This window comes from Macaca mulatta, chromosome 14 (genome assembly GCF_049350105.2).
Source record: "Macaca mulatta isolate MMU2019108-1 chromosome 14, T2T-MMU8v2.0, whole genome shotgun sequence".
Lineage (NCBI taxonomy): Eukaryota > Metazoa > Chordata > Mammalia > Primates > Cercopithecidae > Macaca > Macaca mulatta.
This window is the reverse complement of record NC_133419.1, coordinates 74,855,001-74,869,078: the sequence shown is the minus strand read 5'-3', so window position 1 is coordinate 74,869,078 and position 14,078 is coordinate 74,855,001. Positions and strand designations below refer to the sequence as shown.

The following is a 14,078-nucleotide window of genomic DNA, read 5'->3' as shown; positions in this document are numbered from 1 at the left end:
TGTAGAAAAGTTTGTGTAAGAATCATATTAACTTGCTGTTGACCCTTTGGTTTTAATACTTTGGACTCAAAGGTCTCATCTGACCCCAACCATAAGCCTGTGAAGAATGCATGGTGGAACTATACCAACTTTACAGCGAGGCCAAGTCCCGGTGAGGGGCAGCGATTCGCCCACCACCACACAGCCACGCCGCAGCAAAGTCGGCTCCTGGAGATCGGCCTCATGCTGGGCTTGCTGAGGCCCAGCGGAGCGAGAGGCTTTCGGTCTCTGGTCCAGGAAGCAGGCGCTGCAGGGGACGGAAGGGTCGTTGCCCACAGCCAGGGGAGGCCAAGGAGCTGGGCGGAGGCACTCAAGGCCAGCCCCGGGAGAAGTGGGTGTGCTGGGGCCCGGGCGGGGCCGGGGGAGGGGACGCCTGGGGGAGGGAAAAGAAAGGGAGCCGAGCGCGGGTGGGAGCCCAGAGCCAGAGAGCGCGCTGGGCGGTGCGGGGCACCCGCGGAGTGGAACCGGGCCGGTGGAATGCACAGGGTCGCAGCGCCTGGGCCATCCTCGGTCAGAGGCCAGCGAGCAAACGGGCGCCCCAGAGCCTTGCTGAGAGGCAGGTAAGGCACCCACTGAGCTGGGAAGGCTGAGCTACAGTCGGGGGTGCAAGTGAGGGGTCTTCCCGCCTCCCTTCCAAGGGTCACGGGGCACTCTCCGTGAGACTGTGGAACCGACGGGGCGTGGGGCAGGGGTGGGCGCTGCAAATACCGAGCAAGTCCTCCAGGATCCTCCCCGATCCTCCCGATCCTCCCGAGCGCAGTGATCGCAGAGCAGCATGTGGGAGTAGGGAGCTGGGCTCTGTGCGCCCGGTCTGGAAACCGTGGGGACTTGCGCCGTTAGTCCCAGCCCTCAAGACGGCGACAAGAAAAGTTCCTCCACACCCACAGGAGTGCAAGTGAACACCTGCGGCTGGCAGCCAGTGCACGCGCAGAAAAGACACTTCAGGACCCAGCACAGTCTCATTTGGCCGGGGCCACTGGCTCTGCGGAGCTGACTTGCCCATTCCCTCTACCACACTGTGTCCCTCACCCTGTCTGACCTAGTCCCGGGAAAGCTAGGGACTCCCAAAATCATCCTCTGCTGCCAGTAACATAGGTCGAGGCTGGGAGTCGGGAGACTTGAGTTCTAGTTTACAGGCTGTGTAAAGCCGGGCAGTCACCCCTCAGCTCTGCGCCTTGCCCTCGCTTTTCCTGGGTCACCATTTGTAAAATGGGCCTCCTGCTCCTGTTGCCTGCACACCTCATGGGACAGAAGGAGAAAGGGGGATTGGACCTGGGAGTCTCTTATCTCGAAAATAAGTGAGTTTAGGCCGGGCGCGGTGGCTCAAGCCTGTAATCCCAGCACTTTGGGAGGCCGAGACGGGTGGAACACGAGGTCAGGAGATCGAGACCATCCTGGCTAACACGGTGAAACCCCGTCTCTACTAAAAATAAAAAAAAAAACTAGCCGGGCGAGGTGGCGGGCGCCTGTAGTCCCAGCTACTCGGGAGGCTGAGGCAGGAGAATGGCATAAACCTGGGAGACAGAGCTTGCAGTGAGCTGAGATCCGGCCACTGTACTCCAGCCTGGGTGACAGAGCGAGACTCTGTCTCAAAAAAAAAAAAAAAAAACAAAAAAAAAAACAAAAAAAAAGAAAATAAGTGAGTTTAGTCCTTGCATGAAAGCCCACCAAAGTATCCCCTCCTAAAATCCTCTCCCGACTCCCCACTAATTTGCATATAGGGAAACTGATACCCCAGGGGAGATGATTTACCTAAGGTTACAACAGAGACCAAACAGAATTAGAACCCAAGTTTCCTCAGTCCTAGCCCAGGGCTCTCTCCGCTTCACCTACAAAGGCATATTGTAAACGTGTGAGCGCCTCCTTATTTCCTTGCATCCGTCCACTTTGTTCCTGATGGAGGAGACCCATGCTGGGGGCCTGGAAACTGCTTTCAGATTTTCTTGACTCCTTGAGATGATAACCATCACCTTCTCCATCCCTCACTCACTCCATACCTCTCAAAGCACATCCATAAATTTAATGTGCTAGTGATCAAAATACCTTCTGAGAGGGAAGAAAGACAAGAAACTCCATCTTATTGATGAGGAAAATGAGGCCTAGAGTGATAGTTACTCAACCAAAATGCATGACTAGACGTGTTGGCATAGTAGGGGCAGGAACCCAGGTCTCCTGATTCCCCCTCTGATGTGTTCTCCACCAGCTACAGGACTACAGAATGGTACCCCTCAATGATAAAGGACTGCAGGGATGATCAGAGAGGGTGGGAAACAAGGAAGGCTTCTGGAGAAGGTGAGGTTCCTGGGAATCAAGAAGAATAATAAGAACCTCCTGGTTGCATCTGAGGCTAGGAGAGCTAGGGTGGGAAAGGAGACATAGAGATGGCTGTTCTTGATAATATGGGGGGAAGGGAAAGATATGGAGACAGAAAAGGAAACAGTGTGACCAGGCTGCCTGATAATTTTCTTGTATGTTTGCAATTTCTAAAACTTTCCCATCTCTTGTCTCCTCCAGTTCTCATATGAGTTAGGCAGGGCAGGGATCATTATCCCCATCTTATAGATGAGGTTCAGAGGAAGTAAATGCAGTGTTCAAGGACACAGAGCCAAGCATACAGCCAAGATTAGAATCATGAAAGGAACACTTGAACGGCAAGATCACAGGCCGAAGGACCGGGGAGTTGGACTGTGTGTGTGTGTGCAGGGGGTGGGTGTATATAGCCACACCCTGGGTAGGTACACAGGGAAGAGGGTTGCAAAGCCATTGCTGGTGTTTTGAGGCCAAGAATGTTTGCCCTTTGGATTGAATGGGGTCCAGGTGCAGGGAGCATCTGGGCTTCCAAAGAAAGCTTAGAATTCCTCCTCCTGTGACTCACCCCACCTGACTGAGATGACTGCTTTTCTTTGAGCCATCCCTTCCCCAGACCAAATGAAATCTGTTTTGCCCTTCCCTGGAGGTTGCTTTTTAAATATTGTAAGCTGTTTTCATGAATGTATATGTGTGTGCCAGAGCAGAGGCATGCTCTTAGAGAAGAGGCATTGATTCATTTATTCTTGAATGCCTGCTAGGTATCAGGGCTGGGAAATAAAGAAATGTATGAGGCACAGGACCCTGCCCTCTTACCTCAAAGCACAGTTACACACACACACAAACACACAATTTCAATACAGCATAGTGCTCTAATAAGTCTTTGTGCAAAGCACTTTTGGGGAAAAAAACAAGAGGGAGAGACTAACTGGCTAGGGAGTGAGGAATGAGGTGTCCCAGGAGAAGGTCTACAGAGATGAATTGGAGCTGGGTCTTGAAGGATGAGTAGGAGTTTGCCGGGCAGGTAAAAAGAGGAAGGGCATTCTTGTTTAAGAAAACAGCATGAGCAAAGGCAAGAGATGTGCAAGCGCAAGGAGTATTTGGAGAGTGGCCTGTAGTTCAGTGTCATGGGTGCAGGCCACTGAGAAGAGCTGCGGGGAGATGAGGCCAGTGTCAGAGTCACATTTCAAGGCACTTCAGTGGTAATCAGAAGAGTTTAAGAGTCTGCCCTACTGGCAGAAGGGAACTTATAGTGGAAAGGTCTGTGGAGGGGAAGTCAAGATACTTGGTTTCTGGCTCCAACTCTGCCACTACTGGGCTGTGAGACTTTAAGCAGGTGATTGCCTTGGGGAGGAGGGTCTATTTTCCCACTGGTTGAATGAGGGGGTTGCACCAACAACATGATCATGAAGATCTCTTCCAGCTCAGATTCTATTCCTTTTCCTTCCAACTGGATGCTAGGGGCTACTCCTTCAACTCCTCTCCCACTCCACCAGCTCTCCAGTCCACAAGAGTGGTAAGACCACTGAGGGGACAGTGGCAAAACTGTACACCCCAGGAGCTGTCTTTGGATCACCTACCTGCTTTATGTGACTTTTTCTACCTGCCTCTCTGTACTTCATTTCCAGACACTGAAGACGCTCATTCTGAAAGAGTAGCTGAAATGGAGCAATGGGAAAGAAAGACCCAAGGGTAGAGTTTCACTTTTCCCCCAGAGCAACCTGAACGAAAACACCACTAAGATCCCCAGTTCATCCCTCAGATCACAGCTTTAGTCCCCAAGTAGGGGTTGGACAAGTGCAAGGCAAGTGCATTTTGTGAGAACCTGGTAATGTGTGGGAAATAGCAGGAACAGAGAGTGAACTTGGCTCATCTAGGGAATCAGGAGTAGGTCTGGAGCAGCGGGGTGCATGGGAGACGAGAGCATAAAGGAAGGCTACCTCCTCCTCCGAAGCTTACCAAGCTCCATCTCACTGGGTCCTTGACTAAGATTGGTGAGAATCTGTGGTGCACGAAAAGGCCATAGTAACAAAGTTAGAGGAGATGATGCCCCATGACACTAGGAGGCTGTGTCTGGTGTGATGTGAAGCTTAGATGTGAGGAAACACTGCCATTTGTAGTGGAAAGAGCACCTGAACAGTACCGCCAAACACCTGGGTTCTTGTCTGAGTGCTGCCATTTATGGGCCATGTCATTTTGGACTAGTCACTTCTCCCTTCTGAGCCTCAGTTCCCTCATCTACGAAATGGAGGGTTGGCCTGGAATCTAGATTCTAGAAGATCCTTAAAGTCCCTGTCAGCTTGGCCATCTGCTCACCCTCTTTCCTCACTGGCCTATCTTCTATTTCAAGGCAAGACCTCTCCAGGGCAGGAGCTCTGTCTTCCCCATCCAAGGATCTTGGTAATCAGGGACTCTCCTGGACAGGGAAGCCAAGGAACTCAGAAACAGTGGCAAAACTCCCCCGTTCCTGACTGCGAGTCCCCAGCTTGAGCCCCAGAGGCAGTCCCAGAGCCCCAAAGAGAACCAACCTGTGCCTTCATCAGCTTTCTGCCTCGCCTAATTCAGACAGGAGGCCCTTGCACCCAGGCCCTCCCTCCCACACAAACCCAGCACCTAGAGGTATGGAACTATGGCCTCTTTCCTCCTCCTGTCAGAATCACAAACATCCTAGTCTATCCAGAGAGGCCCTGAGGTGTGAAAGGTCTCATGAATCTTTATTCCCCTCATGGAACACTGCCTCAAAGCCCCCTGCTGACCTCCACACTGTCCCCTTCTCCCACTTTCTGCAGAGTCTATCTCCTCCTCAGGCTGGATCATCCTGGCAGGTGAGCTGTGAAGAGGAAAAATGAGTAAATCCCTCAGTTTGGCTCGGCTGGGATATTAGATGTAAGTCAGTCCCAGGGCTCAGAAGCATCTTAGCCTGTGAGGAAAAGGTCCACAGCCTTCTCTATCTTGGGATTTGAGAAGCTCTAGAAATCCCCCAAAATGCTTCTCCCATCAGCCTGTCTAACTTCCCATGGTTTCACAGCTTGGTTTCATGATTCAGATCATCACAGGACATTAGAACCAACTGGGACCCCTTCATTTTACAGATGCAGACAGAAGCTGAGGCACAGAAAAGGGAAGTCGTACGTCCAAAGTCACACAAGGAGCAGCTGAGCCTGGACAACCCCCTGGGTTTCCATTTCCTTCACCGTAAAGTAAGGGCATATAGCCTAGATGGGCTCTGAAGGCCCTTCCAGCCTCTGCTCTACAAAATACAACCACCGCCATCTGTGCAGTGTCTAGTGCCAAGCACTACATGATGTTCTTTAATTTTCACAACAAAGCTCTGCTACAGATAGTGCTCATTCTGTGACCGTGTTCATATCCTGTCTATCTGAATAGATTGGGTGGTAACACATCATTTGTTCCTGTGCAAAATATCAATGCAGCTGCCATTCTCCCACTCATGTCTGTTCTCTTGGCATTCTAAAAGGCCCTTGCTAAGGTAACCCTTAGGAAAGGGAATGTTTTAGGCTGCACCATCAGCTGGTCCCTGAGTGTGAGTCCACATGTTAAATAGGTTTCTCATGATGTCACCCAATGAAGACACTAAGTCTGGAGTTGGGGGACAGCAATCAGAGGCCCTTTGGTCACTGCACAGTTCCTTTAACTGCAACCCTAGGCTGGCCTGACCCAGCTGCTGCAGGAAGGGGAGGGGCTGTGGGAGGGGGTCAGAGCCCACAGCAGGACTATTGCACAATCCTTGGGGCCTGGCCTTGGGCAATCCACCCTGGTTCCTTCCTTTTCTGCTTTCTCTCCTGCTTTCTAGCTCTGGGCTTTCCCAGCTCCGAAGTCAATACTGAGATCTCAGATGTGTCCAGAGACATCCTGAAGAGGCTCGGGGGCTGAGGAGCCTTAGTGTGTCCACAAAGAGACTCCTGAAACTGACTGAGAGCCAGCGGATTTGCCAGCTGGTGAGTCTTCCAGATTGAGATTTCCCTCCCTCTCCCTGTCAGTTAAAACCCCTTTCCAATGATACGTAAGAAAACTGAATGGTAACTGCCCTGCCCTGGGATTGGAGCTCGGGACAACTAGGAGCTTTCACCTTCACAGTATGTGCTGTGTCCATTCTTTTTTTTTAAACCTATGTGTACATATTTGCTTCTTGAAAATAAAAAGTTTTTAATCCTCTTCTGTATAATACAAGTGTATACTCATAGCAAGCCTTGAAAGAGGAGGCCAAGGATGATCATTTTTCTTTTTTTTTTTTTTTTTAGACAGAGGTCTTGCTCTGCTGCCCCGGCTGGAGTGCAGTGGCATGATCTCGGCTCACTGCAACCTCTGCCTCCAAAGTTCAAGCGGTTCTCCTGCCTCAGCCTCCTGAGCAGCTGGAAATACAGGCATGTGCCTGGCTAATTTTTGTATTTTTAGTAGAGATGGGGTTTCTCCATGTTGGCTAGGCTGGTCTTGAACTCCTGACCTCAGGTGACCCGCCCACCTCAGCCTCCCAAAGTACTGGGATTAAAGGAGTGAGCCACCGCACCTGGCCTATTTTTTAAAATTGTGCTTAAAACACACACACACACACACACACACACACACACACACAAATGTACCATCTTAGTCATTCTTGAGTGTACACTCAGTAGTGTTAGCTAGATTCACCTTGTTGTGCAGCAGATCTCCAGAACCTTTTCATCTTGCAAAACTGAAACTCTATACCTACCATACAACAACTCTATGGTCATCTCTTTTGGTAGATGAGGAAACCGAAGCCCAACCAGGGAAAGGAACTTATTTCCTTCAGAGTAGGCTCCTCCAGATACTTACACTGTTTGTTTGTTGTCTACCTGTGAAATTGCCTGAGGCTCCTTCCTCCTTCAACACTTACTTGGCCATTTCCTCCTCGGGTCTCACATCTGTCTCTACCCCCACTTCCCCACTTTGTTATCCTCTCTGCCCCAACTCGTGACTCAGCATCTTGCACTAAACTATTTCAAGACTCATGTAGCTGGGCTCACTGCCTCAATTCCAGCTCCCTCCAGTCCACATGACAGTCAGAGTATCCTTTCCAGGCACAGATCTGACCATTTTATCTTCCCTAGCTACAGAATAAAGTTCCAACTCTACAGAGTGGCACTCAAGGCTGCCCATGATCTGGCTCCTATCTCTCCTGTCCCACATCCTATGCTATTCTTCTACACATCTTACACTTCAACCTCTTTATGCTACTTTCCATTCTTCTAAACATGTACACACTTTGTTGCGCCTTTGCTCATGTTGCCTTCCTTTGTCTTCTCTGCCTCTTAAAAATCCTTCAAGGTCCAACTCAAATGCCTCCATCACTGTGGACACTCTCTAAGCCCTGATCAGTATCCATTACTTATTCCTTTTAGCCTTAGTAGCTCCTGGCTTGTCCCCTGCATTGTATCAGAGCAGAGCCCCTGGATCTGGGCGAAGGCACTGGATCTGAGCCACCCCGAGCTCCCATCACAGGGCCTGGCCCATATTGGTGATAACTATCTGGATGATTTTTTGAGTTATTTATTTCCTCATGCTGCTCCTACTTGCTATTGGCAGACACGAGGGAAGAAGCAGCCACAGATCTTTTGCCTGACACATGGGGTAGTAGATGAGAATGTATATCTCCTGGATCTTAACTCAGTGAGCTCTTGTTCTTCTCCCCTCCTCCATCCAGACAGGACAGCACAAGTACTAGATGGCAGAGGGCCCCAAAGGCCTTGCATAAAATGCTGCCCAGTCCTGGCTAATTGCGTTCATAGAGCCATTGACGAATATTTATCATGGTCAGAATGATCATATTTTCCAGGGAAGAGATCTTATGGTTAATAGTCACATTAGTTAACTTTAGTTTGTTAACAGTTCTGCCCATATGATGGAGGACTGAATGCTTGGCCCATAGAGAATTCCTTAAAGTGGACATCTTTACTAGAAACTATTGAGAGAAGGATAACACCCATTCAGTCTTAGGGCAGTCCCCTAGAAAAAGGGAATGCCCAGCCAGTCGCAGGGTAGTGCCCTGGGAAAGGAGAACACCCAGTCTCAGGGTAGTCCTCCAGATTGGAGGAAGAGACATAGCCCTGCTGACCAGGCACATGTGGCCTGATGATATCCTTATCAAAAACAAGAGGATAGCCACATATTGCCTTATATGTTAAGTGTTGGGGGGAAGGGAAGGCTGTGATGATAAAGGTGGTGTAGTGTGGCTGAGGGGTGGGGAGCACTGAACGGAGGCTTCCCTAAAGGAAGTGAGTGTGGGGCCTTGTTTACAGGGAATGACATATGGTTTTTCAGAGACAAGGATGCAAGTCTGTTTTAAGATGTTCTTTCTGACTGGGCACAGTGGCTCACGGCTGTAATCCCAGCACTTTGAGAGGCTGAGGCGGGTGGATCATGAGGTCAGGAGATCAAGACCATCCTGGCTAACACGGTGAAACCACATCTCTACTAAAAATACAAAAAAATTAGCCAGGCATGGTGGCGGGCACCTGTAGTCCCAGCTACTTGGGAGGCTGAGGCAGGAGAATGGCGTGAACCTAGGAGGCGGAGCTTGCAGTGAGCTGAGATCGCGCTACTGCACTCCAGCCTGGGCGACGAGCGAGACTCCATCTCAAAAAAAAAAAAAAAAAAAGGTTATTTCTATATTATAGACTAAGGATCTCTGAGAAGAAGGAAAAGGAACATTTATAATCACTTAGTATATGCCAGGTACATAATGACTTTATTTCAGGAGACAAGATAGTTGGCGTGCTTGTGTCTTCTTTTTGTGGGCAGGTAAACCCCAAGCCAGACTGAGAACTCCTTTCACTCTCCCGCCCTCAGGCCCAAGCTGTTCTTCTCTTCTCCAGCGCCTACAGTGGTTGCCAACCTGTTCCCATTTCCCTGACCACCTCCTTTCCAACAGAATTTCTGCAAATAGCTAGGAATATCTAGTCTTTGGGACACAGGATGCTTGAGAGGTCAAATGATCCAGCTTCTGGCCTCTAGGTAGGATGAAATTTAAACCATCCCCAGGCATCTTCCAAAAAGGTGTACCCATGGAGTCTTTTTTTTTTTTTCTTTTGAGACAAAGTCACACTCTGTGGCCCAAGCTGGAATACAGCAGCTCTATCTCGGCTCACTGCAACCTCCACCTTCTGGGTCCAAGCGATTCTCCTGCCTCAGCCTCCCAAGTAGCTGGGATTACAAGTGCTCACCACCACGCCCAGCTAATTTTTGTATTTTTAGTAGAGATGGGGTTTTACCATGTTGGTAAGGCTGGTCTCCAACTCCTGACCTCAAGTGATCCACCTGCCTCAGCCTCCCAAAGTGCTAGGATTACAGGCATGAGCCACTGTGCCCAGCCTGTCTGTGGAATCTATAAAGAGAACTGTGCTGAAGGAGAGTTGTGATGAATGTCTTCTTATGGTGCCACACAGTCCTGCTGAGAGCTAGCTTGGAAGTGGAAGCAGCTCTAAGCTAGCCATAAGGAGCAGGGCTTTCTGTCTTGGCTCTACCTCCAATATTCTGTGACCATGGACAAGCCACTTATTCTCTCAAGGCCTCAGTTTCCCTGTGTGTAAAATGGCAAGAGTTACATTCAATAATCCTTAAGGTCCTTCTAACCTAAAGTTCAGTGATTTATAGAATCTAAAGAAATGAGAGATTAGTATGGGTTCTGATGGTCGGGGAAGGCTTTATTCTACAATTATTTATTGAGTACTTATCGAGTGCTGTCATAAGTGATTGCATATAGCAGTCAGTAAAACAAATATAGGCCCTGCCTTTATTATTTAGTATATGGTCTAGTGGAAAAGACAAACATGTAATCAAGTAACCAGAATAAGCTATTGTATTAGTCCATTTTCATACTGCCATGAAGGAATACCTGAGCCTGGGCAGTTTATAAAGAAAAAGAGGTTTAATGCACTCACAGTTCCACATGGCTGGGGAGGCCTCACAATCACGGCAGAAGGCAAAGGAGGAGCAAAGGCACATCTTACATGGTGGCAGGCAAGAGAGCAGGTGCAGGGGAACTGCCCTTTATAAAACCATCAGATCTCTTGAGACTTATTTACTGTCATGAGAACAGCATGGTAAAAACCCACCCCCATGATTCAGTTACTTCCTACTGGGTCCCTCCCATGACACATGGGGATTATGGGAGCTATGATTCCAGATGAGATTTGGGTAAGGACACAGCCAAACCATATCAGCCATGATGCTAGGATTTTACTGGGATCTGAAGGGAGGAGGTCATTTGAGCTCCAGGTGACAGAGCCATCCCCTCTCTCTTTTCTCTTGCCAACAGAGCTTCTACCGAGTCTTCCCCCACCTCAATCCCTGTTGCTATGGAGACTACCAATGGAACTGAGACTTGGTATGAGAGCCTACATGCCGTGCTGAAGGCTTTAAATGCCACTCTTCACAGCAATTTGCTCTGCCGGCCAGGGCCAGGGCTGGGGCCAGACAACCAGACTGAAGAGCGACCGGCCAGCCTACCTGGCCGTGATGACAACTCCTACATGTACATTCTCTTTGTCATGTTTCTATTTGCTGTCACTGTGGGCAGCCTCATCCTGGGATATACCCGCTCCCGCAAAGTGGACAAGCGTAGTGACCCCTATCATGTGTATATCAAGAACCGTGTGTCTATGATCTAACACGAGAGGGCTGGAATGGTGGAAGACCAAGACACCTGGGGATTGCGTCTGGGGCCTCCAGAACTCTGCTGTGGACTGCATCAGGTCTCAGTGTCCCTATCTGTAAGAGCAACAAGAAACAGGGCTAAGGGAGGTCATCACTGGGGTGGGAGAAGAGGGGCTGGTAGACCGAAGCCTTGTGCATAAGGATTTTTTCCCAGGAAAAGATAGACTTTATAAACAGTGGGAGTCCTTGAACAAACATATAAAAGTAGCAACAGATAATGACCAACAACTGGTTCAGTGGCTGGAGTACTGGGGGCCTGAAGGTTGGAGAAAGGAGAAGTTGTAGCAGAGGGAGATGAGACAGGAAGATGCTCTGGGGACACATTTTTTATGTGTTATCTTCAAAAGCCATGAGAAGCAGTGATGATTATCCCATATCACAAATATGCTTTACCACCACCACCCTGCCACCACTCCCACTCGCACTCCCATAAAGAAAGCAGGGCAAGTGCTGTGCCGCCCATTTGGGCCTGAGTAGTGCCATGATTGGAACCCAGGAACTCTGGTCTCCTTGCCTAGTGCTTTTCAAAACTCTGTGCCACACAGGAGTGGATCCAGGCCTGAAGGTCATACAATTCTGGGGACTCTCTTTAAGAAAAAGAATTCTAAAATATCTTACTTTTGCAAACATTATGCAAATATACTGCCACATTAATATGTTGCTAGGGCTCCTACTAGGACCTTAAGAAGGAGCTCATGTGAGTCAGGACCCTGAATGTTAGGCCTTGTTAGCTCTATGGTTCATATGCTTCTTGAACCAAGTCACAGGGTACTTCCCAGTCACATTGCTAGTCAACAGGACTAAACTACCTCCAAAGCAGCCTCTTCAGTTTTGAGTTCTGTGAGAAATGTTTTCCTTTTCTTTTTCTTTTTCTTTTTTTTTGAGACAGTCTCCCTATGTCACCCAGGCTGCAGTGCAGCAACCCAGTCTTGGCTTACTGCAACCCCCACCTCCCAGGTTCAAGCAATTATCCTGCCTCAGCCACCTGAGTAGCTGGGATTACAGATTCCTGTCACCACACCCAGCTAATTTATATATATATATATATATATATATATATATATATATATTTTTTTTTTTTTAAAGTAGAGGCAGGGTTTCACCATGTTGTTGCCCAGGCTCGTCTCGAACTCCTGGCCTCAAGTGATCTGCCCATCTCGGTCTCCCAAAGTGCTGGGATTACAGGTGTGAGCCACCACGACTATCTGTGAGTTTTCTGAGGTCATATTGAATCTGCTTCTAAAAGACTGATATTGCCAAGGTGGGCAGATCACCTGAGGTCAGGAGTTCGAGACCAGCCTGGCCAACATGGTGAAACCCCGTCTACTAAAAATATACAAAAATTAGCCAGGCCTGGTGGCGGGTGCCTGTATTCCCAGCTACTTGGGAGGCTGAGGCAGGAGAATTGTTTGAACCCGGGAGGCGGAGGTTGCAGTGAGCCAAGATTGCACCACTGCACTCCAGCCTGGGCGACAGAGCAAGGCTCTGTCTCAAAAAAAAAAAAAAAAAAAAAAAAAAAGACAAGACAAGACTGATATCGCACCTAAAATATTATTATATTAAAAGAAGCAGAGTATGAGACGTAGGTGCATGGTCCAGTAGGAAGAGAAGCAGCCCTGATTCTACCACTTAAGGTGGTATATGATCTTAGGCTGGACACTTCTATCTCTCATCCGTTTTCCTCTTCAACATAATGAAATAGACTTGAAAGTCTCTAAGGCTCTATCAGTTCTGACATTCTAGGCTTCATATACATTAAGTGGAGCCATATGTAATCACTGTGTAGGTTAGAAACAGCTGAGTATTGTAGTTTCATATATGGTTCCAGCTAATACATGCGATGTGGCTGGTGAATACTTCTGAATTCAGAAACTATCCCAAATCTCAGCTAGAACCATCCACTGTTCTGTTTGTCCAGTTTCAACTTAAGGGATCTCCATGTGGTCCCCAGAAGTACCCACTGAAACATGCATATTTGTGTATAGCAGAACTCTGAAATAATATTTTGATAGTAGTTATCTCTGAGGAATTGAATTATGGGTGATTTTCCCTTTCCACATTATAAATTTATGTAATATTTGACTGACTTGACCATAAGTATGTTACTTATATAATAAAAGGAAAAAAGGTACTTCCATTTTGAAAAAATAAAAATAAAAGCCTTTGGGTTCTTGAATGGAGATCATGGGCCACATTTGCTGCCATGTGCGGTTATGTTGATGCTCTGCAAACCTGTGCTGAGCCCTGTTGCTCAAACCCTTCCTCATCTCTTCTTGAGGGAGAAGATGGAGACTTCCTTAAGGAGATGTGACATATGGGAAGACAACAGATTGAGAAATTTACAGCTGATAGGACTTTAGACACCACCCAGCCCAAACTTCCAAATAAAATATGGGACGCAAATGGGTGTAAGAATGAATGGTCAGGTGATGAATGCCATAAGGATTTTGAGAAATGAAATTGACTAGGAGGAGTCAGAGAGAGGTAGAACTTGAACTGGGCTTTGAAAGCTAGGACAGAGCTAAATGGGCAGAGTGAATGAAGGGAACAAGATCAGGGAAGCCTGGAGGCAGATGTCAGGGAGCTCCTTCCTGATGAGGGCAGGTAGGCTGGGGAGACAGCAGGAAGCAGGCCTCCTGGGGCTACTCTATGACTTCAGTGTCCCCAGTGGAGAAGGCTCCCCTTCACACAGTCCTCACACTCCATGGGCTTAATCATAAAATACAAATTATTTCGGTTGCAAGTTACAGGCACCTGATGTATATTAGCATAAGTACAGAAGGGAATTTCTGAAGTGTATGGGGTAGTTCACAAGTTTAAAGAAGGAGCTACAGACACCAGGGCAACTCCAGGGATCTCGGGGCCTGGAACAACGGATCTGCCTGAATTCACAAACTAAGAGCTCAGTATGTTTCCTTAAACACACCCAGGTTGGACTAAATAAAATTCTAGGATTTGAAGGGAGTAAAATTTAAACATTCTAATATCCTACGGTGGCCAGGCACAGTGGCTCAAGCCTGTAATCCCAACAGTTTGGG

At 48.3% G+C, this 14,078-nt stretch overlaps 1 protein-coding gene and 1 long non-coding RNA gene across 8 annotated transcripts in view; one reads left to right on the top strand and one right to left on the bottom strand.

Moving 5' to 3' along the window:
* The window catches only part of LOC106993384 (uncharacterized), a 79,019-nt gene that overhangs the window by 9,071 nt on the left and 55,870 nt on the right, over window positions 1-14,078 (bottom strand). The window lies entirely within an intron of this gene.
* On the top strand, window positions 421-13,220 carry KCNE3 (potassium voltage-gated channel subfamily E regulatory subunit 3). 6 transcript variants are annotated; one of them, XM_077963782.1, is made up of 3 exons: window positions 421-599; window positions 10,643-11,997; window positions 12,325-13,220. In XM_077963782.1, the coding sequence occupies exons 1-2, from the start codon at window positions 517-519 to the stop codon at window positions 10,992-10,994; spliced, it is 435 nt and encodes a 144-aa protein (XP_077819908.1). In that variant the 5' UTR covers window positions 421-516; the 3' UTR covers window positions 10,995-11,997; window positions 12,325-13,220. The 6 variants fall into 6 exon arrangements, 4 of the variants coding, with proteins under 4 accessions (XP_077819908.1, XP_077819909.1, XP_077819911.1 ...); XM_077963783.1 differs by having other exon boundaries at window positions 10,643-12,020; window positions 12,420-13,220; XM_077963785.1 differs by having other exon boundaries at window positions 10,643-12,029; window positions 12,431-13,220.